The 27,420-nt window shown below is 45.6% G+C and overlaps 1 protein-coding gene across 3 annotated transcripts in view; it reads right to left on the minus strand.

Annotated features, from left to right (window-relative positions):
• MGA (MAX dimerization protein MGA) overlaps positions 1-27,420 on the minus strand; it is a 134,902-nt gene that overhangs the window by 79,759 nt on the left and 27,723 nt on the right. For all 3 annotated transcript variants that reach the window (XM_040333883.1, XM_040333882.1, XM_040333884.1), the window contains exons 3-10: positions 23,968-24,811; positions 12,878-12,965; positions 12,099-12,194; positions 11,866-11,991; positions 7,448-7,546; positions 5,447-6,156; positions 3,479-3,881; positions 1,478-1,677 (exon numbers count right to left, since the gene is read on the minus strand). In XM_040333883.1, the coding sequence (XP_040189817.1) occupies positions 1,478-1,677; positions 3,479-3,881; positions 5,447-6,156; positions 7,448-7,546; positions 11,866-11,991; positions 12,099-12,194; positions 12,878-12,965; positions 23,968-24,811 (2,566 nt within the window). The remainder of the gene's footprint in view (positions 1-1,477; positions 1,678-3,478; positions 3,882-5,446; positions 6,157-7,447; positions 7,547-11,865; positions 11,992-12,098; positions 12,195-12,877; positions 12,966-23,967; positions 24,812-27,420) is intronic.

Raw genomic sequence — 27,420 nt, forward strand, 5'->3', positions numbered from 1 at the left:
GTGACAGTGATATTTAACAGCCCTAAATGGACAACTTATCAATAGTTTGCATCTTTTTTTTTTAATCCCAATATAAATAGGAATACCACAGCCTATTTCACACAAAAACAAACATAACTTCTCCATGAAAAAAAGGGAACAAGTCCCATTCAGTCCATTATTAGTATGGCAGAGATTGGACACTCTTCATGCTACAGTATAGCTTATTCTATTGGGAGAAGCATTAGTGTAGTCTAGTGGTTCTAAAGTCAAAAGGTTTTTTTTTTTTACCCTAATGCATTCCCAGTGATTGTCAATGTCCATTTTTTTAAATAACAAATATGTTATACTTACCTGCTTTGTGCAAGGGTTTTGCAAAGAGCAGCCCCAATCCTCTTCTTCTGGGGTGCCCCAGGCGGCACTCCTGGCTCCTCCTTATTGGGTGCCACACAGAGAGCTGCTTCTGCGTCCATTGACAAACAGGACTCGGCCCCGCCCCCGCTCGTGTCACTGGATTTTATTGACAGCAGTGGGAGCCAATGGCTCCTGCTGCTATCAATCTAGCCAATGAGGACAGAGACCGAGGCTGGAACGATCTGGTTCAGATAAGAAAAATGGGGGCTCTGGGGGCAGCTGCAGCACATAAGGTTCTTCACCTTAATGTATAGAATGCATTAAGGTGAAAAACCTTGAGGGTTTACAATCCCTTTAAGCTATAAAACCTTCTGCTATTTCTTTATACTTTATTATGTTATAGGGGTGTTAACCCTTCCCTATGCTATCTAAAAAATGTTTTTTATTTTTTGGCTGGAGTTACACTTAACAAAAACTTACCTGTTCCAACTTGCATACAAATTCAACTTAACAAACCTACAGAACCCATCTGGTTTGTAACCTGGGGACTGCCTGTACTAGGCTTTATCATTACAAACATGCATGCACTACAAACCTTGTACCGTATATATTAAATGTTTATTTGTAAATGGGCGGTGGTGTAATCACGCTGGGACTAGGTGGAGAGGTGTATGCAGAGGATTGTATTGTGAAATTCTTTCAACATGAGTGGATTTTTATATGGAAATAAATACTTTTATTAGCGATTTGCACAATGGTTCTTTCCTCTTGCCTCCTATATGATTGACACCATGCTGAGAGGCACGGATTTGGAGTGTACCGCCAGTGGGAGCTGTGCCACTTATAACATTGTAAATAGACCTCCTGTAATAAGCGAGGTCCATTCAAGCACCTCTCACCCATAAGTGGGGTGATGGGCGCTGTGGTGATCAGAGGCAATACTGATGTTTCTGGTGTATGGGACTGTGCTTTTATTTTACCGGACATTGAATAATTTATTGATGCACTGTGTATGTATGTATGTATGAATGTATGTATGCTTATAAACTTTAAAAAATACTAAATAAAATTGACCAGAGTAAAATGTATTTCACTTTCTTTTAAAGTATTCTTAGAGAAATAGTTCTGCATTCAGACTACTTACTGCAGGTCTAGGAGTGTGGAGATGAGAGGATTTACTTGCAGAGGACTTGCCCCTCTCGGATTTTCCTCTATGGTATGGAGGTTTACCTTCAAATACTTCACCTTTTTCAGGAATACAAAGAGGCTCTGGATCATTATCCACATCAGATCTATCCCAAATGGGAAAAACTTTTGGGGACCAGTTCTTCAAACTGCTGTCAGCTAAGAACCATAAAAAATGAACAAGTTAAAAAGGAAGAAAACATAGTATTTCCAACTAAAATGTCAAACTGATGCAACTGTTTTGAACCATTTGAAAAGGGGTTAGAAACGCTGTCAGATTCCTATTGCTAACTGTATTCCCAATGGTAAAGACTATCATTTCCTGTGGCAAATATCATTTGGAAAGGGTGTGAGGGCTTAAAAAAATTAAATAAACTTGTGGACCTCTGACCAAACAAGTTCTGCTTTAAAGGGGTTGTAAAGCCTCGTGTTTTTTCACCTTAATGCATCCTATGCATTAAGGTGAAAAATCCCCTTGCACTGTCCAGCTCCCCCAAGCCCCCGTTTTACTTACCTGAGCCCCAAACTTCCGTGGGCGCGATCCCGCATCGGTCCCCCCACGGCTCCTCATTGGATAGATTGATAGCAGCGCAGCCATTGGCTCCCACTGCTGTCAATCAAATCTAATGACGCGGCCGAGTCATACATTCGGCGGCTATGTAGGCGAAGTTTATGACACAGGAGCGTGCCCACAAGGTAACCCCCTCGAGAGAGAGCTTCACAGATGGGGGTTATCTATTGAGGGGAGGAGCCGTGAGAACTGCCGTGGAACCCTAGAATAGGACGAGGACGTTCGGGGCCACTCTGTGCAAAACGAACTGCACAGTGGAGGCAAGTATGACATGTTTGTTATTATTATTTTGTATTTTTTTTATGTGAACCTGAAGGGCACTGAAGCCGATTACAGAAGACTCAAAAAAAAAAAACTCACTTTTTGCCTTTACAACCACTATTACATTTGGCTGGAGGTGCACTTTAATATAGAATAATATAAACTGCATATAGCAGGGTTAGACAAATTTGCTTGGAATCTAGGAGCCAGCTAAAAAAAGTTAGGAGCCAAAAAACGCACCCGTCCCGCCGAGCTTGCACGCAGAAGCGAACGCATACGCGAATAGCGCCCACATATGTAAACGGTGTTCAAACCACACATGTGAGGTATCGCCGCGATTGGTAGAGCGAGAGCAATAATTCTAGCCCTAGACCTCCTCTAACTCAAAACATGCAACCTGTAGAATTTTTTAAATGTCGCCTATAGAGATTTTAAAAGGGTAAAGTTTGTCGCCATTCCACGAGCGGACACAATTTTGAAGCGTGACATGTTGGGTATCAATTTACTCGGCGTAACATTATCTTTCACAATATAACAAAAAAATTGGGCTAACTTTACTGTTGTCTTATTTTTTTATTTAAAAAGTATTTTTTCCCCCCAAAAAGTGTGCTTGCAAGACCGCTGCGCAAATACAGTGTGACAGAAAGTATTGCAACGACCGCTATTTTATTCTCTAGGGTGTTAGAATAAAAAATATATATAATGTTTGGGGGTTCTAATTAGAGGGAAGGAGATGGCAGTGAAAACCACATTAGAACTGCTGTTTTGCTACTTGTAATGTAAATGTAATGTAACCTGTAATGCCAACGGCCACCACAAGATGGCTCCAGATCACAGAAGGAAGCCGAGTCCCGCAGAAGGCCTTCTGCAGGCCTCAGCTTCCTTCTGTGAAGGCCGCAAAGTCGCGGCCTTAATTAACGGTGGGCGCGGGCCCACCGCGATCGCGCCGGACGGTAATTGAGGCCACGGCTTTGCGGCCTTCTGCAGGCTTAAGCTTCCCCGGGCGCCAGGTCACAATTGCGACCTGGCACCCATATTTTGTCGAGGCCTGGCATATAGCATATAGATTTCATTTGCATTCCTTAAATGAATGCAAAATATGCCAGTAACTATTGATAAAACACTTACCAGAATCCCCTAAATGAATCCCAATTGCTTCTACTCCTGGTATACCTCGCACTGATTTACAAGGTTTCTCCATCTCTTCTTGAGATTCGCTGGACTCAGCCATCACATGAGTGTGCTTTTCTGACTGTCCATCATGTTTATCTTCAGTGGAGGTATCCACATCCTCACCAACATTTTGTTTGCATCTGGTTGGTGCAACATTCAGTCCATCTTTTTCAGAACACGGTTCACCATTTACACAGTCACAACCAAACATACAGGCTTCTTGCCGGCAATGAACAGGTTTGCGCTCGTCACGATTCAAGCTTGCACATATACAACCAAGACGGCAAAATTTATTTTTGCATGGGGGTGTCCGCTTGCTGATCATTTTGTGGGATGGTTTTCTTTTTTTTAAGAAACCCTTAAGTTGAAAGAAAAAAAAAAATCATTACTATTTTGAAGAAGTTTGCCGACAAGAGTTTACATGCTATGAAATGTAATGTCGATGACTCAGTGAAAGCACCTGTAGGCTGCTGGAACCAAGGTTTTGCAAGAAAACCACTATCACTGAACCTTCAGAGAAAGGACCAGGGATGTTTACTGTCAGGAGTCCAAAGAGGCAGGGTGTGCAAGATCACTAAGCTCCATTGGAACTAGAAAACACAGGCACAGAAGGCACTTCAGACCACACAGGCTCAGCAGCAACCATTCATGCAGGCGTCCTAATTTACCACTGTGTGGGTGCGTTCAAGCACAATTACACTACACTAGACCAGCAATCAAAATTGCTCCAAAAATTTTAAACCTGGGCATCATGGATCCTTTACTGCACCTTTGAATGGGTGGATGGCTGGTACCATAGCCCAAAGGGGAAGCTGGAAGGGAGGTGAGAGAGAGAGACCTCTTTAGAAGGAGGAGGTAGCCTTCTCTAAATAGCGGTCAATCACTTAAAGAATACAGAGACTACCTGGGAGTAAGACATTATATGGGGGATGTCCCTACAACCTTCTCATTTTGCCAGTGTTACACTAGTGTTACACTAACCCAGCTGCATATAACCCATTTGTAATGAATTAAAGAAACCTGTGTTTTGTACTGTAGGATCAGAGAAGGTGGTTTATAAATATCCAGTTAGAAGAAGTACTCCTCCAATGGCGGTTTTACTACAATAGCTGGTAAAAGGGTGGTTACATTTCCTAATAAAAGGAAATAAAAAACAATTCCCCAAAAGCTTCTACTAGTTCCCAATTTTCATTACAGTGTATGTAACTTTACTCCATCACTGAAAACTTTATTTTTTTCCCCAAGTTTCAGGTTTCTTTTGTTTTACTTATAAATAAAAGATCACAGAGCACTGTGCCTTACCAATTTGTATTGCAGATCCTGTACTGTGCATGCACCCTACTGTCCTCATTCCTGAGATCAGTAATAAGGAGTTCCAGATGCTGGGGTCAGGTAGGCAGTCAATTTTGAAACAGATGTGTCCCTAGCAAATCATTTAACGAGCACAATGTATACACACGGAAGACTGCAAACAGTGGGCAGGTCTCCAATCCAAAAAGTGCACAGCAGCATACAATGTCGGGAACTGCAAAGAGGAAATAAACTCTGCAACATGTCAACAACGTGCCAGTAGGGTAGGACTGAAACCGTTTACTGGTGTTTTAACCAATTCTTACAGATTTAAAAAATACACATAATTGCCTTCAGTTCCACTTTTAAAACAAAATATCTGCATATAGACAAGTTCTTTTCCTCCAGATGGGTTACTTATAAAAAAATAACCATATAATAGCAAATGTCCTGTAATATTGTCAGTGATATCGGGGAAGTTATTGGAGATCAATGTGAAGTGAAACAATCTTGGGACTCTGAAATTCTCAGTACATTCACCATAAAAAATCCCAATTTCCAGAAACAAACATGGTTCGCTGAATGTCGGAATAGGACTTCCCAATTATTCAGTAAAGTAAAAGGTCATCTTACCTGGACAGTAAGTAGAGCAGAAAGGGCAATCTCGGCACGCTCCTCAGTGACATAAGTGCGTGGCTTCCCTTGGTATATAGCACTCTCTTCAAGTTTCATAAGTTTAATTTGAACTTTAGAAATTCCAGTGGACCTTGGTGTAAACGGTAGACTCTGAAAGGGAGTATAGGGCAATTTTGACCGCAAACTTTCCTCCCCAGATGTTAGACCACTAGGCTGGACTGTCACATCATCTTCAGACAAAGGTGGTCTCTCTTCAGTTTTAGATGTAACAGGACTCATTACACACAGTGATGAAGAAAGTTTTGCTCCCTTTGGACTTTTTGGCTTCCGTGGGGAACGGGACTTGACCGGTTTCTCCCATGCTACTGGAGACGGCAATACGGGCTCAGCTTTTAATTTTAACTTTGGAGTTGAGCTTCGGCGCGTATATTTGCGCTTTTTCACTGGCTGGGGAGGAGGAGACGGCTTTGAAATCTTTACAGAATTCGATGATGCTTGAAGAGCTTGCTTCTTCAGCACACTGTCAAGTGTTCTCACATAACTGGCACTTTTGGTGGGAAATTGGAAACTAACAGTTGATACAACTGTCTCATTTTGAGAAGTTCCTCTAATGTCTTCTATCAGCTTCGCTTCATTCTCTAGATACTCATCAAGTTCATCACTGCAGAAGGCTGAGCGATTCTTCAACGTTGTCTCTGAACTACCAGCTGCATAGAGCATATAAAGAAAGAATTAGTTGTACAATACCATAAGTGAAAAAAAAATATTTAAACGCACTACATAACCAAAAAGTTTTGTGGACACCTGGTCATTACACCTGCACTAAATGGGCAAATGTTTGTGGACAGTGAAAGTAGAACCAAGACCCCTTTCACACTGAGGGCGTTTTGCAGGCACTATAGCATTAAAAATAGCGCCTGCAATCCGCTCTTGAACAGCTGCTCTATTCACTCCAGTGTGAAAGCCTGAGGGCTTTTATACTGGAGCAGTGCACTGGCAGGGCGTCAGGAAAAGTCCTGCCAGCAGCTTCTTTGGAGCGCATTAGGAGCGGCGAACTCACTGATCCTAATGCGCTCCTCCCCATTGAAATCAATGGGCAGCACCGCTGTACCGCAGGCAATACGCTGCTGTAGCAGTGCATTTTGGGCGGTATTAACCCTTTCTCGGTCTCTAGCGGGGGTTAAAAGTTCCCCGCTAGCGGCAAAAATGCGCCACAAATCCGAAGGTAAAATAGCAGCGTTTTACCGCCGACATTGTGGGCAGCACCAGTGTGAAAGAGGTTTTTTTTTTTGTGACATCTGAAGAGGCAAACTCCATATGGATATACATGCGAGCCAGAGGTTGTCTTTAATAATAACAACTGATGCGGCTAGAAGCCGCTGGACTGTTATCCTAAAAAGACAGTGGAGAGATTCATTTTGAGGGATCTAACCTGTTCTGCTACGGCTTGAAAGCTTAGGGTTACAGCTAATGCAAAACAGAGGAATAACCTACCAGAGAAAACTGGGATTTAAGAAGGGATCACAACTGCTTGTCAATAGCATCCTTACCCAAGGATCCATAGGTATGCATGCACTTTACCGTTTTATTAGTAGTAGTTTAAAAGGTAGGTCACTGGTGGCTCCATAGTTTTAGTAATTCCCCTCATAAAGGAACAATTCCAACCCACTCTCTGGTAAAAGACGTTCTACATCAAGTTCAAGGGAAAGTAAAAAAGTGCAGAATAAAGGAAGTGCACTACTGATAAAAGAAATCTCAATTTCCCAATGTTGGTTCTAAAAGAAGCAGTTAATGGATAGGGCCAACAATGGGCTAGAATCCCAGTGGCATTTAGTGATATGACTATGACACTACATTTCCTAGTTATCTGTCAAGTTCTAATCTAAATTTACCTCATAAGGCATGCAGAGGATTTCTGTCACTAGTATTTATCTCTCTACCTCATGAAACACAGGTGAAAGGGTGGTGCACATTTAAACTTCAGTATGGTAATCTCACCTTCACTTTTTATCGGTGGGTTTGTTGAGAATTTATCCCGCCAACCTTTAATCTTTGTATAGTCAGTTGTCTTTCCTGTCCTAGACACAAAAGGAAGACCTAAAGCAAACAAATGGAGAAAACATTTTAAGGCCAAGTACTCAGGGATGATTAGATCAACTTGTATGGAAAACATTTATACATGGGTTATCCAGCCGTGTCAGGCCACCCTCCTTAATGCCCTATTGTGGCATCGCTCAACATGCATCTCGGAGGTGCTTCTGACGATGTCAAAAGGTATTTGATAGAAAAGTCACAATTTAGCTCACAAGAAATCATATTTATACCAATTCATTTCTTTTTGAACATATACAAGTTTGAAATAGATTGGGAGGTAGAATTCCAGGAATTATTGAACTATTAAAAATTATCAGCAATTTCATTTAACATAATAAATCATATGAAAACAGCTACATTTACGCGCATAAGACTGCTTATTTGTATAAATTAGGCACGATGGTGGTTGTGGTGCACTATTTCTGGATAAATATTTCACAATGAAGATTAAAACTGAAACACAGATACATTGGCTGCTGCTGTGGACAGTTTTAATGTAAGCACTTCAGCTGCAAAAGATTTTACTCCCTTCAGGGCATTTTTTGCGATTCGGCACTGCTTCGCTTTTACTGACAATTCCGCGGATGCTGTACCCAAACAAACAATATTGACGTCCTTTTTTTCCCCACAAATAGAGCTTTCTTTTGGTGGTATTTGATCACCTGTTATTTTTTGTGCTATAAACAAAAAAGCGCGACAATATTTTGTACTTTTTGCTGTAATAAATAGCCCCAATTTAAAAAATAATAGTTTAGGCCGATATGTATTCTACATCTTTTTGGTAATAAAAGAATCACAAAAAGCGTATATTGATTGGTTTGTGCAAAAGTTATAGCGTCTACAAAATAGGGGATAGATTTATGGCATTATTATTTTTTTTTACTAGTAATGGTGGCAATCTGCGATTTTTAATTGGGACTGCGACATTATTGCAGACATATCGGACACTTTTGGGACCATTGGCACTTATACAGCAATTAGTGCTATAAAAATGCACGGATTACTGTGTAAATGTCACTGGCAGGGAAGGGGTTAACACTAGGGGCGATCAAGTGGTTAACTGTTTCCTAATGTGTGTCCTAACTGTGGGGAGAGGGGGCCTCACTATAGGAGATGACAGATCGTGGTTCCCAGCTTGTAGGAACTTACGATCTGCATCCCCTCTCAGAATAGGGATGTGTGTGCGCACACACACACGTCCCTGTTCTGCCTCTCGTGGCCGACTGAGCATCGGCACCCTCGGTGTGCAGCAAGCTAGCGCGCCCGCTATCCCGCTTAAAGGGACCGACGTACAGATACGACGGTTCGCAGGAACGAGCCAACCTACTGCAGTATAATGACTAAAGGGATATGTAAAACGTTCAGTTTTTTTTTTTAAACAAACATGTCATACTTACCTCTTCTGTGCACACAGAGTGGCCCAATCCTCCGCTTCTCGAGTGCTGCTATCAATCTATCCAACCAGGACCCGAGACACCTGCTGGAGCGGGTGTGCTCGTCCCTGGTGCAGGAATAATCGGGCTCAGGCAAGTGAAAGTGGGGCTTTGGTACACTACAAGACATTTTTCACCTCAATGCATAGAATGCATTGAGGTGAAAAACCGTGAGGGTTTACAACCCCTTTAACTGGTGATTGCATGGTCATGCAACGCTGTACCCACATGAATTTATATAATTTTTTCCACACAAATAGAGCTTTCTATTGGTGGCATTTGATTACCACTGGGTTTTTAATTTTTATGCAATATAAAACAAAAAAATAAAATTAAATATTTTTTTTACCCCCCTGCTATAAAACCCAAGAAGCAGAGGTTTGGGCTGCACTGTGCAATTAAGAAAAAATAAATAAAAAATTGTGTTTACAATCACAATCAAGTCCAACATAACGTAATTGCCTATGCAGGGGTTTTTCACCATCAAAACAGGAGCAGTGAAAACACCACCAAGCCACCTGGCTTCCCCGCTACAGCAGCACCATTGTTGCTTTAGCCTTAAACCTTGGTCTTTGGCTGGTCCTTCATGTGGCAGACTCACCCAGAACAGAGGCTTTTGGAGGGGACTGAATTCTAGCCTCTTGCCTACTGACTATGGGCCTTGGCATTTGAGGGCGCTACAAGCATTTAGAAAGATGTTGTGTTCTGTAATGCAAAAGGACATTATTAAGGAGGCCATGATGGTCTCTGGCACCTTGGGACTCCGTGGACAGATGTATGTGAAAAGAAAGCTGGATAATAAGATCTGGAATGCTCTGGGCCTCCTGTTGTCTACTAGGCTGATAAATATACTTGGAATGATGTGTATTGTACTTTGTGAGTTTGATGCAGGCAAGTCTGACCTGGAAAGAATCCTCTGAGTGTCCAGGTGGCGAATTGTTTAACTTAATGTTTATAGTGTTCATTTCTGTATACATTTGTATTTGATAATGTGATCAGCCTCACCCGAGTGTGTAGTGTATAAAAAGCCTGTATTCTGGTTCAAAAAAAGAGTTCCAGTTTTGCAGCTAAACTAGTCCTGCCTAGTTCTTGGTTGCAATAAGTGGCTATAATATCTGATATCTATGTTCAGACTGGAGGAAGCGATATAATGATATGGAAGCACTCAAGCTGAGTGTAGGATGGTTCTGTCACACCTCAGACCGTTTGACACAGTACCGTTGTGTTCATGTGCACCCCCTCTCCACTCACTCAGCTTTCCTGGGGTGAGCAGAGTGGTTGCAAACTACTCCGGCAGCTGCAGGATTGGATACCAGAAGGTCCTAGGTTGGAGTACTGAAAGTATAACAATAACTGTACTCCCAGTGCTCAGTAAAAACCTAAATGGTAATTGAAAGCAGTCCACAAGGTTGCAAAAACGTCATTAAGACTTAACCTCTATAAGCCAGCTTAGTTTTAAAAAGTGCATTTATTTCTGGAGTTCCTCTTTAAATGTACTGTACACCTTTCAAGTGGAGATTAGATAAACTTAGTCATACCAGGAGCAATTTTGTGCACAACAGCTTTCAGGAAGGTGTATATATTTATACAAGTTACAAAATACTGTAGTATCCAGTAGGGTTGTCCCGATACCACTTTTTTCAGACCGAGTACGAGTACCGATACTTTTTTTCAAGTACTCGCCGATACCGAATACCGATACTTTTTTTTTTTTTTTTTTAATGTCATGTGACAGTGGCAGTATTTTTTTTTTTTTATTTTTTTTTTTTACAGTGATTTTTTATTTCTTTTTAGGGGGATTGTCAGTGTGTTTTTTTTTTTTCTTTTTACATATTTTTTTTTTTTAAATATTTATTGCAATTTTTTAATCAGCCCTGTTGGGGGTCTTTGGAGAGAGATCAGGGGTCTTAACAGACCTCTGACGTCTCCCCTTTAAGACAGAGAGAGGGACTAAGGTCACAGATCCCCAGTCCCTTTCTCAGCTGCACTGGAAATGAATGGACAGGAGACAGAGGCTCCTATCCATTCATAAACTGAAGCATCGTAAACACAGTTTACGATGCTCAGTTATGTGAATGAACAGAGTCAGTGATCACTGACTCTGTTCATTCTGAAAAGGTAGGAGCCGGGTTTAGCGGCTCCTACCGCCGCTCTCCATCCTGACAGATTGAGGGGCGAGATAAGCCGGGCACGGAGGAGCAGGGGGAGAGAAGCCTGTCAAGGAGGGGGGGGGGGGGGGGGGGGGGGGAGAGAAGCCTGTCACGGAGGAGCGGGGGGAGAGAAGCCTGTCACGGAGGAGAGAAGCCTGTCACGGAGGAGAGAAGCCTGTCACGGAGGAGCGGGGGGGGGGGAGAGAAGCCTGTCACGGAGGAGCGGGGAGAGAAGCCGGTCACGGAGCGGGGGGAGAGAAGACGAGCATGGGGGAAAGACAGCATGGGGGAGAAGACTTGCAACTCCCCTGCCTGCCCAGGTATCGGGTGAGGCATCGGAGCATTTCCCCCGAGTACAAGTACTCGGGGAAATGCTCGGTATCGGTACCGATACTAGTATCGGTATCGGGACATCCCTAGTATCCAGCTTCCTATGCTATATCTTGGCATGTTCTGCGTTTCACTTTGTGCAAGGCAGTAAAGTTTTACTAATGAGACTTTAACATTACTGATTTCCTGTTCAAAATTACTGGATTTCTCATATAGATTTGTATATTGTCCCTTAGTGCAGTGAGCATAGCTACAAAACTGCTAAAATTACAGAAAACACAGAGCATATTGCTTTCAATCAGTCTGAGCAGACATTGATATGCACTGAAGCACTGCAATATCACTACACAGGAATCATATTCTGCATTTTATTGAAATAAAGGGGACTACGTGAATTAGTTGCACTGACCTTCTGAACTTAATCCACAGTTATCCCATCTGGAGTCACTGGTGATGTAAGGAAGTGGAAGCTCAACTCCTAGATACCTTAGGTCAATACTCATTGCATGGTCTACAATGTTCAGCTTTAGCCCCACTATGCAAAAAAAGTACATTATTAGAAGAACATAACTGAGGAAAATATACTGCAACCAATAAACCACAAACTGATTTAAACACAGATACAGAAACACAAATGAATACCTTGCTGAAGGGCAGGGTGAATGACCTGTCTGTGTTTCATTGCCTTAAGCTGAACCAGGAGCTGTGTCTCCAAATTTACAATTTTTTGTTGTTCCTCTAAAAGAAAGCAGAGAAATGCAAAACAACTGGGATTCAGAAATGAGAAAGAATGATTTGCACAAGGTGGCATGCTTGAGAATTCCAAGTCTTGCAGTTCCACTATAAAAGGGAGTTTCATAGCGATTCACAAGAACACTTCATACATCTTATATTCATGTGGTGGTAAATGAGAATTAAAATGAGAAGTATGGCTGCATTTGTTGTCCATACTTCTCCTGTGGATCACAGAAGTGCAGATCATTCTCCATCTCCTGTGACCCGTTTTCAGCCGACAGCAGGCTAAAGCCCTTTGTTGGCTGATGTCACTCAACCAGTCCAAGGAAAGATCCCAACCATATGATCAGGATCAACCCAGATGCCTAGACTGGCACCTGGCTCAGCCGTTCGGTGATCCGCTGAGAACCTGAGCCAGCCGCCCATCCCTGCCCCCTCCACAGCCCAGCACTCCAGTGAGCACTGAAGGGGAGATCAAAGAGCTCAAAGACTGACAATCACAGCTCTCTGCTCAGAGCGGAGGGCTCCGACTGAGTAATCAGCAGTGTTTGATCGCTCAGTTCTCACTGCAGAGCCAGCAGGGGATAGATGCAGCATTGGGTCGATGCTGCATCCAAATAGATGAGTATAATGGTTTACTTTTTTTAAATCCCGAACTTCTCTTTTAAGTTAAATATTGGTTTTACCTGTCAATTCTACATGCACTGCTGGGTTTGGAGGAGGTGATGGTATATCAGTCTTAGGCTTTCCTCCTGTGTGTACATCCAGTGCTTCCTAAGAAAAGAAACATTTACAACCTGTATATTATCAAGAATTAGAAGTCCATTTTCATTAACACATAAAGAAAGTAATTAAAATGGTTTGGTTTCTCCATAGCATCTCTTCACAGAACAAAAGACAACAAATAAGTTGGCACTTATTTTAGGTTATATAATTTTATAAGGCTTACCTATAGGTACTGTAAATATCTCCTAAAACATGCTCCATTTAGGAGATATTCACTGTACATGCAGACGGTGACATCACTGGCTCATTCACTCTGAAGAAATGGCCACCCGGCTGTTCCTTCAGAGTCCTGTGCCATAAAAGGCAGCTCCCACGTGCATGCACGGGGGTGACGGCATCGCAACTTTGGCCACTCACACACCCGGAGTTCAGCGAACCAGGAAGGAAGACAGGTGAACATGGGTCAGCGGCGACAGCTCATTGCTGGAAGAGCTTTGTTCTAAGGTAAGTTTTCACATAATGTGCTAGTATGTGATGCATGCTAAACACATTATAACGTTGCCTTGCAAGAAAAAAAAATAAAATAAAAAACTATTTACTACCGTTTTAACGTTCACATTTCTATATACTGTAGTATCCAAAATTACTATATCTGAATGATACAAAAGCTTGCATAGAATTCAGTTAGGGAACGGTATTGGACTTCTTATGCTGCTGTGAAGAGAGTTGAGCATCTTTACACAAGGGCAGCAAACCCATTAAGGTTGCCATGTTACCTAACTGGATGTAGTCACCAAAATGTATCACTTAACATAGGAACACATATTTATGGCTAAAACATATTTAAGGTTAACAATTCCTAAGAAAATATGGGTGTTGCCTTTGTTGATGGTTTAAAATTGCCAGGCTAGTTTCCTGGCAAAATACAGCCTTGGGCCTGTCTAGGACCCTATGGCTAACTCAACATGATGCACTACTTGCCAAGGCGAGTGCCCAAGCTGGATTCAGTGCCCTAAACATCATGACAGGCTGACTCTACTTTGATCTAATGGCGTCCAGGCACAGTCCCAAGGCATAGCCAAGGAATCAACTGATCCAGAAGCTACAGTAGGAGCAGGAATCTTGATAGAAACAGGAAGGAAAGAAAAGGGCAGGGTGGTCCTACTACTTCAAATCAGTTGCATCCAGGTACAGTCCCAAAGGCATAGCCAAGGACTTAACTGCAGTCACTATGGTGCAGCAGGACTCTAGATGAAAAGGAGAGAGGGAGAAGGTAACACAAAGCAAAAAAGCTCCATTTGAAGAAGGTAGATAGGAGGTCCATCACCTAAGAGCACTAGCCCCCCCCCCAAAAAAAAAAAAGAAGAAGGTGGTGTGCAAAGTTTTGTAGATTACTTTAGAAATGTAACAACAGCCTGAATGAAAAGTAATGTTCCCTATCAGCTGTAGAGAATGAAAAAGCCTATGACCTCTGCTGATTGGAGGGCTCTACCTCTGACTGCGCAGAGAGACCACTGCTTCCAGATAAAGCGCAAGGGTCCTTCTGTAAAGCATACTGTCAAGGAACATGCATTTCTTCTCAGACTAAAGCCTCGTACTCACGGTACAATTGATGGATGACTGAGCTTTTGATTTTTGTCAAAAGGGTGTGTGCCAGGATCTTGTCTTGCATACTAAACGGTACGCAAATTGTCGTTTGACAAACACGAACTTAGTTATGTACTATGAGTGTATAAAGAGGAAATTAATTTCTCAAGCACCACCATTTGGGCCCCAAGTTTGGTGAACGTAGATTCGCAATTTTCGGATCGTACAAAACAAATGCCTTAAAATATTTTTGGCATAACTACATACAAAGCAGCTTCACTATTATCCCATTAAAGAAGATGAGAATTTTGACATTTCATCAATTGCTGCGTCACGAATGTTAATTCTAGATTACGAACAGTAGTTTACAAGACCGAACTCTTCCCAGTCGTTCCTTGATTCCACGCATGCGTGTTTGTACTTTAGACTTTTGTGTGAAGGATTTGTGTACCGACCATCCGAAAATCAGACGTGGAGCCGTGGGTCGGCAAAAATTGACTAGCCTGTCATTTGTTTGCCAAAAATTGGAAAACAATTGTCTAAAAAGGGGCATACTAAACCAGGGTTCGACAAACCCCGGGCGCCAGGTTGCAATTGCGACTAGAATTAGCAACCTGGCGCGGCACAGCAGGGGTAACCTGTCTCTCCGTGCGCACACACCCCGGCACGATCGCGTTGGGCCACGCCGGCCGGTAATTGGGGCCGTGTCTTTGCGGCCTTCTTTGCAGTCCTATGCTTCTGTGGCGCCCTTTGGTATGACAAGACAACCAGCAATGCTAGTGGAGCTTCCCCTGCCTGTTTTTTTCACTGCCCACCCACCTCCTTCCCTTTACTTACAACCAAACATTATATATATATATTCTAACACCCTAGAGAATAAAATGGCGGTCATTGCATTATCACATTGTATTTGCGCAGCGGTCTTACAAGTGCACTTTTTTTGAAAAAAAAAAAAAAATAGGATTTTTTGTACTCACAGTAAAATCTTTTTCTCTGTCGTCCATGGACGGACACAGCTCCTTAAATCTTGACTTGTGGGTTATGTTCCTGTTCATAGGAGAGGACTAGGCAGAACGTGTTTGTTTAAAATAACATGTATTTAAATATCTGAGTCAAACAGCCCGGCCCAGGGGGGCGGTCCCTCCAGACATAACCCTCCATCCTGCAGTCAGCAGCTCAGTTCGTAAAAAGCAGTACAAACTCAAAAAGGAGGGGTGGGTGCTGTGTCCGTCCATGGACGACAGAGAATAGGATTTTACGGCGAGTACAAAAAAAAATCCTATTTTCTCTTTTCGTCCATGGATGGACACAGCTCCTTAAATCTTGACTTCCCCAAGCAGTGTCAAAAAACGAGGGGTGGGAACAGCAATCAAAAAACGAACTTCACCCCAAACAGAGCTCCTCAACGGTGGAGTTGCAACTTTAAACAGCCGACTGCAAAACCTTGCGGCCAAAGGAAGCATCTGAAGATGCACTCACATCAACCTTGTAAAATTTGGAAAATGTGTGAACGGACGACCCAGTCACCGCTTTACACACCTGTGAGACAGACGCTTGATATCAGAAAGTCCAGGTCAAATGTGCTGTAACAGGAAAGGGAGGCGCACGCCCCATAAGGGTGTAGGCCTGGATGATGGTCTGCCTGATCCACAAGAAATGGTGGCCGACGAGACCGCCAGGCCCTTTTGTGGACCAGACACCGACACAAACAAACAGTGAGTCAGACCTCCGAAAATGGAGCCGTAGCGGACAGGTACACCCGCAGGGCTTCTTTGGGATGCGACAGCCGAGGTCACAAAGAAGGAAGTACAATGTCCTCATTCAGGTGAAAAGCTGAAACCACCTTCAGAAGAAAATGCTGCGGGCGTAGCACCGCCTTATCCTCATGGAGTACCAAGTAAGGTGACTTGCAAGACAAGGCCGCCAACTCAGAAACACGTCTGACAAATGTAATGGCCACTAGAAAGGCCACTTTCTGAGATAGTGTCAAGAGAGGAATTTCTGACATTCTCAAAAGGAGGCACCTGAAGAACCGAGAGCACCAGATTCAAATCCCATGGAGGAAGCGGTGGTCTAATTGGGGGAAATCACATGTCGAACCCCCTGCACAAACGTACCCACTAGTGAATAAGTCGCCAAGGGTCGTTGAAAGAACAGCCAAGGCTGAAATCTGTCCCTTAATGGTGCTTAAGGCAAGTTTCTAAACCACTCCTCGCTGCAAAAACAGCAGGACCCTGGAAATCGAATATGCCCGTGGCACCACTCCATCTCCTCGCACATAGAGATGTAGGCCTTCCAAGTGCGATGGTAGATCTTCCGAGAAGATGACTTTTGCGCCCTCAGCATGGTTGAGATGACCGAATCCGACAGACTTCGGTCCCTTAGTACCTGGCTTTCAATAGCCATGCCATTAAAGCCAGGGACTGTAAAGCAGGATGAAGTATTGGACCTTGAGACAGAAGGTCATCCTGCATTGGCAACCGCCAGGGCGCATCCGCCACTAGGCGCACAAGGTCGGCGTACCGGGGCCAATCCGGAGCGATTAGAATTACCGGGATGCCCTCGGTCTTTACTCTACGGAGCAGACGAGGAAGCAACTTCAGTGGAGGAAAGGCATAAATTAGCCGATACTGACCCCACGGGGCCACCAACACATCTGCCCAGGGATCTCTGGACCTGGCCACGAACCTCGACACCTTTCAATTGAGTCGAGAAGCCAGGAGATCCACGTCTGGCATGCCCCACCACAGGCAAAGGAGTTAAAACATCTCCGGATGTAACGACCATTAACCTTGATCCAGCATCTGGAGACTTAGGTAGTCCACCTGCCAGTTTTCTACACCCGGAATGTAAACGGCTGACAGAGCCGACACGCTCCTTTCCGCCCACCGCAGGATGTGAGCGACCTCCGACAACGCAGGCGAGCTCCTTGTTCCCCCCTGATGGTTGACATAAGCCACCACGTGGCGTTTTTCCGACTGGATCCTGATTGGACGTCCTTGAAGCCCCTGCGACCACGAGGAGAGGCACAGCCTGATCGCTCGAAGTTCTAGTACATTGATCGGTAGGCGGGATTCGTCTGGAGTCCAGCGACCCTGGGCCGACTGGACCCCCCAGACTCCCTCCCAACCTGCGAGGCTGGCGTCCGTCGTGATCACAGTCCAATGGATGGGAAGGAACGACTTCCCGGACTGAAGAGCCGGGGATCTCAGCCACCAACTCAGAGAAGCCCTGACCAGATGACTTACCTCAACCTGACGATCCAGACAATGGAGATCTGTTCCATTAGGACAGGATCTCCTTCTGCAAAACTCGAGCGTGGAATTGGGCATACGGTACTGCCTTGAAGGAGGCTACCATGAGACCCAGGAGTCGCATGCAAAAAACGGAGAGAAGACCATTTGCGGGATGCTAACAATTTCACCGCAGACTGGAGTGTCTGCAACTTCTCCAAAGGAAGGAGGACTTTCGCCTCCGAGGAGTCCAGAATTAATCCTAAGTACTCCAGACGCTGAGTCGGTACCAAGACCGACTTCTGAACGTCCACCCTCCTATGCTGCCCGCTCTCCTTTCACACACAGCATGTGTCTGAGGAAAACTTGTGAGGTGAATTACACCCTTTCGCGCCGTCCAGGAAGCTAGTCCAGCACAAGAGGCCAAAATCCACAAGAAAATGGTCGCCCGCAATGTCGACCTGCGTCACAGCGCGGCCACGGCAAAATGGCCACCAATGGGAAATTCAATAATAAGCACAGGTCACAGAAAAATGGAGGCTTCCCAATAAAATGACTACCCCCCCCCCCACAGAGAGCGGGCCTGGACCAGGTAGGGAGCCCTGCAGGACAAGGCCGCCAGTTCAGACACCCGTCTGACTGAGGTAATAGCTACCAGAAAAACCACCTTCTGTGACAGAGTCAACAAAGGGATCTTCCGAATGTCCTCAAAGGGAGCTCGTTGAAGCATCGAGAGGACTAAATTCAGTTCCCATAAGGGCAGTGGAGGACGCACAGGAGGGGCCACATGCCGGACCCCCTGCACAAACGTATGCACCAAGGAGTGCGCTGCCAAGGGTCGCTGAAAGTAAACAGCTAGAGCCGAAATCTGACTCTTAACCGTACTCAAGGCGACAGCCTGATCCACCCCACGATGTAAGAACAGCAGAATCCGGGACATCATGTATGTACAGGGGGTGCCACTTCATCTCTTCACACAGAGATGTAGGCTTTCCACGTACGATGGTAAATGTTTCATGAAGTAGACTTCCGTACACGCAGCATGGTAGAGACCACGAGCCTGACAGGCCCCAGTCCTTCAGTACCTGGCTCGCAACAGCCATGCCCTTAAAGCCAGCGACTGTAAAGCAGGGTGGAAGATCGGACCCTGCGACAGAAGATCTTCTCTCAGGGGTAGATGTCAGGGGACGTCTGCCACCAGACGCACCAGGTCCGCGTACCAGGAGCGGCGCGGCCAATCCGGAGCGATCAGGATTGTTGGTATCCCCTCGGCTTCCAGTCTGCGCAGCAGGCGAGGAAGAGGTTTCAGAGGAGGGAAGGAGTAAAGTAGGCGATAGTGACCTCAAGGTGCCACCAACGCATCTGACGCGTCCGCCCACGGGTACTTTGACCTGCCACGAACCGTGGCACCTTCCGATTGAGACGGGACGCTAGAAGGTCCACGTCTGGAGTGCCCCACTTTTGGCACAGACTCTCCTTGGTCTAGTGTTTGATGACTTAGGTAGTCGGCCCCGGAATGTACACGGCCGAGAGCCGGAACAGACCTTTCGGCCCACCGAAGGATGTGCGCGACCTCCATCGCTGCAGCTGAGCTCCGTGTGCCTCCCTGATGTACACCATGGCCGTGGCGTTGTCGGACTGGATCCTGACCGGTCGATCCTGCAGCTCCAGGGACCACCTGGCAAGGCACAACTTGATTGCTCGGAGCTCCAATACATTGATCGGAAGGCGGGACTCCTCCTGAGTCCAGCGCCCCTGGGCTGACTGGGTGCCCCAAACACTCCCCCCAGCCGGAGAGGCTGGCATCCGTCGTGACCACTGTCCAATGGGCACAGCAGAAACGACTTCCCGGTCCGAAGCACCAGAGACATCAGCCACCACACCAGGGAGGACTTGACCAGGTGACTCATCTGAATCTGGAAATCCAGAGATGAAGGGAGCTTGTCCCAACGTGACAGAATTTTCTTCTGTAGCACTCGGGTGTGGAATTGGGCATACGGAACTGCCTTGAAAGAGGCCACCATCAGACCCAGAACCCTCATGCAGAATCGAAGGGATGACCACTTCTGGGTTGACAACTGCTGCACCGCAGTGTCTGAAGTTTCTCTGTTGGGAGAAAAACTCTCGCCTCCGCGGAATCCAGAATTAACCCCAGGTATTCCAGTCGCTGGGACGGAACCAAGACTGACTTCTGGATTTTCAGAAGCCAGCCGAACTCGGAGAGTCCGACACGTCCTCTTCTAACTCTGAGCCTGAGGAAGCTCTCAGGAGAAGGTCGTCCAGATATCCTACGATAGCGATCCCGCGCTGCCTCAGCAGGGCTAGGATCGGGGCGAGCACCTTGGTGAAAACCCGTGGTGCCGAGGCCAGGCCAAACGGGAGGGCCACAAATTGAAAATGGTCCTCCCTGATCGCAAAGCGCAGAAACCTCTGGTGCTTTGTGCATATGGGAACATGTAGGTATGCGTCCATGATATCCAATGACGCCAGAAAGTCCCCCTGATGGAGCGCTGCCACCACCGAGCGAATCAACTCCATCCGGAATTTTTGCACTTTGACATAACAATTGAGGGCCTTGAGGTCCAGGATTGGGCGGACCCCTTCCTTCTTGGGGACTATAAACAGGTTGGAGTAATACCCCTGAAACCGTTCCATCGAGGGAACCGGCACAATCACTCCCCTGACCAGAAGATCCTGGACAGCCCCCGACAGATCCTTCCGGCGATCCGGAGGAAGCTGGAGGTTGGAAGGAAAAAAATCTGTTTGGTGGACAAGAGAGAAAAATCTATCTTGTACCCCGAGGAAACTACTTCGTAAACCCAACGGTCGAAAAGAAGAGACCTCCACCGAGCCGCGAATTCAGCCCCCCACCCGAGACACGGGCGGGGGCAGACCTTAATGCGGAAGCAGGTTTGTCCGCAGGCTTGTTAGGCGTGCGGTACCAGGTGCGCTTCTGCCCTGCAGCGGGGGTCTTAGCACCTTGAAAACTTTTTCCTGCCGCACTGGGCGGGTGAAAAAACAATTGGGGGTAGTAAAAGAGGGCCCTTGCTTACGGCGAGGTTCCTTGCCCTTCCCAGACTGTGGGAGCAGTGTGCTCTTACCACCTGTGGCATCCTTTATGATGTCATCCAGGGACGCCCCAAAAAGCTGTTCACCCTTAAAGGGTCAATCCACCAAGGCCTTCTTGGAGGACTGATCCGCAGACCAGCACTTCAGCCACACAAGGCGGCGTAGTACCACCGCGTAGGCGGAGGCCCTGGAAAGCAAGGGGAGCATATCCAGGGCCGACTCACAGACAAAACTTCAGACCCTGAACCAACTGTTCAGCCAGGTCCACACAGGTCTCGGAAGCACCTTGCGCCTCCAGCTCCTGTAGCAAGAACTTTGCCCATTCGGTGTCTGCGACACCAGAGTCCCGGCCAAAACCGGTCTTACTGCCGAACACACTACTGTGAACATGGAGCGGGCCACAGCCTCTACTCTCCTGTCTGCGGGGTCCTTAAAGGCGGGAGCCCCTTCCACCGGCAACATGGTGGCTTTGCTCAGTCTGGACACGGGAGGGTCCACTGACGGAGGAGAGACCCACTTTTTTAAAAAGTCCTCCTCAAAGGGATAACGGGTCGCAAAGTATTTTGGAACAGCAAAAACTTTCTGCGGCGTATCCCATTCCTTGTATAACAATTTGTCCAAATATGGAATACAAGGAAACACTCTTGTGGTGCGAGGTGGCTTGCGAAACCCAAAAAGGACCGGCACATCCGATGCCTCCGCCAAATCCTCAGGTTTCTGAGTATCCTGCACCGCAGTGATAAAAGCTCCAACAAATTCTTTATTATTCACTGACCCTGAAGCAGAGTCATCCTCACTGTCCGCGTGGGTTAAGCCCGCATCATCTGACATGACAGAACCAGAGCCAGACGCAATAGCAGGGCCTGACTCTGTCAGATACATCCCCAGAAGCAGGCTCAGGGAGGGGGCGCTTTTTACCCCCCTTTTGGCCTCTAGTCACCTCAATCCTGGCGAGAAACGCCTCAAGGACTGCCCTCATCGCCTCTACAGAGGCGGCAGGGGCATTAAGGGTTAACTCAGGCATTGCTGGGGCAGAAGCTCCTGGTTTCGGCTCCATGTTGTCCCCACCGCTATGCCACCCTGGTACTGCAAGGCAGAAAAACCCACTGGTCACCTCCCGGCTGCAAAACAGAAGGCCCCCAGGGAACTCACAACCCCACCCGGTTGCAGTGTGAGCTGAAGCGATGAGACGTGCTGGCTACGCTGTCCCTCAGGGAGAGATTCGCGGTCTTTTGCTGCGGTATTTCAGACACTAGAGGCCAAGACTTTTCCAAGATGGCCGCCGTCTGAGGTAAAAAACACCATGCGGCTACAAGAAAATGGCCGCCGAACAATGCAAACCACGACAAAATGGCGGGCATACGTAGTTTAAAAAGACAGTGACACAGTAAAAAACACTGCCAGCACACACAGCAACTCCCCAAACGCCACAAAAAAACTCACAGCACCCCACAACCACGGTCCCCGGTAGCGATAGAACCCCAGGAGGGCCCCCCCTTAAAGCCGCCACCCAGCATGGGGAAGGAGGGAGAGGAAGGGGGAGAGGAAAGCAGGGCAGACCCTCATTCGACCTCCCCAGGAAAGCACCAGCCATACCACCTTGCCAGGGCAAGGGGCCTACTTACCCATCGACCACCGGCTGGAGGCATTCCTGACAGAACCAACGTCTGCTAAAAACGGCATGGCTGTCGGCCAGACACACTGTGACAAGGCCATAGAGACCGGTCATATGTGCGCCCTGGAACATGTAGTTCCCCGGCCACCCCTGGAGCAAACTGGGCATGTCGTGGACGACCCAGAGCTGAGCTGAGGGCCGGTACACGCTCGATGGCCAAACATGGGGGGACTACAAGAGTCAAGACCCAGCCTGTCACCCAGTCAGCAGTTGATAGTAGAATCTCAGGATTTAAAAAAGCAGGAACAAACAAAATAAAAGCGAGAAATAAAATAAAAAAAAAAATCGCAAAAAAAACTCCAGAGTACAGGGACTCCAGAAGGCCATGTCTCTCCTGACGTTAGGCAGAAAAAAACTGGAGCTGCTGAGGCAGAGTGTGGGTAATACCCGGGGGACCACGCCCCCTAGGAAGAGCTATGCTGAGGAAAGTGTTTTAACACTTAAAGTGCTGTTTTCTGCCTAATCTCTCCTAGAAGAAAGGTGCATAATACCCTAAGGTCAAAGGCTGCTGAACGGAAGAGAAATAAATAAAAGAAAAAATTTCCTCAGGACCCTGAGACCAAAGGGAGCCAGGTCCTCCTCAACTAGTTTGACACTGTTTAAAGTAACATTTAAATATCTAACATGTTCTGCCTAGTCCTCTCCTATAGAGCAGGAACATAACCCACAAGTCAAGATTTAAGGAGCTGTGTCCGTCCATGGACGAAGAGAGAAAATACACTTTTTTGAATTAAAAAATAAGACAACAGTAAAGTTATCCCAATTTTTTTTTTTTATATTGTGAAAGATAATGTTACACCGGAGTAAATTGATACCCAACACGTCACGCCTCAAAATTGCGTCCGCTCGTGGAATGGCGACAAACTTTTACCCTTTAAAATCTCCATAGGCGATGTTTAAAAAATTCTACAGGTTGCATTTTTTGAGTTAGAGGAGGTCTAGAGGGCTAGAATTATTGCTCTCACTCTACCAATCGCGGTCATACCTCACACGTGTGGTTTGAACACCGCTTTCATATGCAGGCGCTACTCACATATGTGTTTGCTTCTGCGCGCAAGCTCGGTGGGATGGGGCGCGTTCCTGGCTCCTAACTTTTTTAGCTGGCTCCTAGATTCCAAGCAAATTTGTCAAGCCCTGTACTAAACAGTACGATTTCGGACAACAGCCTGTCAAACGACAATCCCCTTCTGATTTTTGTACCGTGTGTACGAGGCTTTAGACTTTGCATGCCTTTTGGAATGTATTTAGCTCAAACAAAGTGCAATTGGTCTTCTTTAAACCCAAATACATATTGCACAACTAGCCTACATAAGAAAGTCCACTGCTTTAGTAATGTCACGGGGGGGGGGGGGGGGGGGGACGACACAGAAAGGGAAAAGATGCCCCTTCTCTAACCACATTGTTTCTTAGCCAATCACAAGGCTGCATAGTTATTTATTTGAGACACTGACTTTTGAACACTGACCACTGCATTTAATTTTTTTACCTTTGAAGAAAAAGCGACAAATAGCACTCCATCCACATCCTCTAAGTCTGGCTTGAAATCTGGGAACAACTGTGGAGTTTCTATAGGCGGCTTCTTCTTTGGGGGGCGTCCTACTTTAGCACCTTTGTTCTTCGGAGGTCTCCCCCTTCTTTTCTTTATAGGTGCCTCACCATTCTCAATTACTGGGGTCTTGGTTGCTCTGGGCTTGTCTGAAGCAGAAGGGGACTTCTTTCTGCGTCCACGACTGGTTCGTACATTAAGTGGGACAGCGTAGTCGGCATAAATTTTTCTTTTAATAGCTCTTTTCTCATCAGATCTGCTAAATGGTTCCCTTTTACAAGTAATAATGCTTGGGAAAATGTCACTACACTCTTCTTGTTTAATGCTCTGCATTGCTGTATTAGGCAACGCAGGCTCTTGCGAATTTGAAACATTCTCAGCAGTCTTCTTAGTGGAACATGACTCCAGGTACACCACTGGCATTTTACCTTCTTCAAGTTTCAGCAATTTTGCTTTTGCCACTCCAGATGGACTTCTTACAGATTGCTTCCTATCTGAGTGAAGCTTTGTACTAAATTGTGCAAAGTGCCTCTCTAATATTGGATAGTCATCATCGCTGTGCGAGTACTCATCTGTTACGTCGTCATCAGAGTCCTCTTGTTTAACCTGTACTCCCATGTTAGATTGAGACTTATTGTAATCATAGTTGTCCTCAGGTTCTTCCTTGATTTTAATTTGAGGCTGGTTTGCAGGTGCAGGTGCAGGTACAGGTACAGATACAATTGGAGTTGGAGTTGGAGTTGGAGTTGGAATTGGAGTTGTCACAGTACGTGCGTCACCCAAACTACGAAGAGAAAAGAAAAAAATTTAACTTCAGCTTGTCCAGTACTCAGTACTTAAAAATCGATATGGGTTACATGTGCAATACAACATTCATAACCGATGGGCCTTGTGTAAAAAAAAAAAAAAAAAAAAAAAAAAAAAAAAACTATTGTCACAAACATCAGCTAGTCAGTTTCCAATTCCATTGCTCAAGGCAGCTTTTAACTTTTAACAGCGCACCATACTTCTGTGGGTCACAGGAGTGCACTTAGTTATGCACGCCCGTGGTCAGAGGCTAAAGCCCACTGTCGGCTGACATCACAGAGCTGGTTCACGCTCTGTGATGAAAAAAAAAAAAAAAAAAAAAGGGAGCGGCTTCTACTGAGAAAAGCTACACTGTTCACCCTCCCCCTTCTCCCCGCTTTACCATACACAAATCCTACTGTTACTGTCCCACAATACATGGTGTTCTGTGAATGGAGCAGTAGTTGGATGACAGGGTCTCCTCTATCCATTCACGATGCACTGTGGGAATGTAATACCGGCAATATGAATGGCAGAGGGCAGTGGATGGAAAATATTTGGCAGCTATAAAGGGGGCACTGCAGGGATGACTTTTAGCAGTTGCAGCCAAATGTAGGTAATAGGGCACACACCATTACAAATACCTAAAAAAAAAATCCTTCATCGGCTTTAACCACTTGAGCTCCGGAAGATTTAAAAATGTTTTGCTATTTGGCACTGTGCTACTGTAACTTGTAATTGCATGGTCATGCAACACTGTACCCACATGAAATTTATATCATTCTTTTCACACAAATAGAGATTTCTTTTGGTGGTATTTGATCAGATACATACACACACACACACACACACACACACACACACACACACACACACACACACACACACACACACACACACACACACACACACACACACACACACATATATATATATATATATATATATATATATATATATATATATATATGTATTTTTTAATTTTATAAAAAAACATATCAGATAAAAAATAAAAATAAACAAAAAGTCTTCATAAATTTGGCCCAAAATGTATACCGCTACGCCTTTGGCAAAATAAAATCCCAATAAATGTATATTGATTGGTTTGTGCATAAGTTATAACGTCTACAAAACTATGGTTTACATATTTTTTTTATATACCACTAATGGCGGTGATCAGCAACTCTGTACAGAGCCCTGTGTTAAACGTCAACGCAGGGCTCTGGGCTGTGACTGGACACAGCCGATCAGCAGGTCCCGGCCACCTCTGTAGTGTAAGACAGAGGTGACCCAAAAACAGAGATTGTCACTTCGACTTAGGGGGCGTGGGGGATGCTGCCTCCAGGGTTGCAGGTAGATCAGCAATAGATTGCATGGGAAATCGTGAAAGAGTGCTTAGGGCTTCGGCAGTCAGAACCAATGAGGAATTGGGTGAATTTGAACACAAGGGCCCGGATTAACGTAGCACTTACGCTGACGTATCTACAGATACGCCGCGTAAGTGTAAATGTGCGCCGTCGTATCTATGCGCCGTGACCATAGAACTAGATACGCCTGAAAATGGGCTTCCTCCGACCGACGTAACTTTCCTACGCCGGCCGCCTCATTGCAAATATGCAAATGAGGGAGATACGTCGATTCACAAGCGTACTTGCGCCCGGCGCAGAAATATACACCGTTTACGTAAGGCGTACGTCCGGCGTAAAGTTATTCCAGCTAAAAGGAGGCGCATCCCATGCAAAGGTATGGACGACGGAACAGCCGTCGTATTTTACGTTGTTTACGTAAGACTACGTGGATAGGGCTGGGCGTAGGTTACATTCAGTGATTCAACGTATCTTAGGCGTTCGTTCCGACGTGATTCTGAGCATGCGCACTGGGAAGCGTCCACGGGACGGCGCATGCGCCGTTCGTTCGGCCCATCTTTTGCATGGGGTCACGGTTCATTTAAATGGATCACGCCCACCGTCCACCTACTTTGAATTAGGCGGGCTTACGCCGAATAATTTACGTTACGCTGGCGCAACGTAGGGAGCGAGTGCTTTGTCAATACTCTGCTTGCCTCTCTGTGTTACGTCGGTGTAGCGCATATGAGATGCGCTACGCCGGCAGAAAGATGCGCCGATCTACCTGAATCCAGGCCATGGTCTTGAGTGAAAAAGAGGCTCTAATCCAGGGGTTGACAAATTTGCTTGGAATCTAGGAGCCAGCTAAAAAAAGTTAGGAGCCAGAAAACGCGCCCCGTCCCGACGAGCTTGCGCGCAGAAGCGAACACATACGTGAGCAGTGACCGCATATGTAAACGGTGTTCAAACCACACATGTGAGGTATCGCCGCGATTGGTAGAGCGAGAGCAATAATTCTAGCCCTAGACCTCCTCTGTAACTCAAAACATGCAACCTGTAGAATTTTTTAAACGTCGCCTATGGAGATTTTAAAGGGTAAAAGTTTGTCGCCATTCCACGAGCGGACGTAATTTTGAAGCGTGACATGTTGGGTATGAATTTACTCGGCGTAAAATTATCTTTCATAATATTAAAAAAATGGGGATAACTTTACTGTTGTCTTATTTTTAAATAAAAAAAAAGTGTAATTTTTTCCCAAAAA

Source organism: Rana temporaria, chromosome 13, assembly GCF_905171775.1.
Source record: "Rana temporaria chromosome 13, aRanTem1.1, whole genome shotgun sequence".
Lineage (NCBI taxonomy): Eukaryota > Metazoa > Chordata > Amphibia > Anura > Ranidae > Rana > Rana temporaria.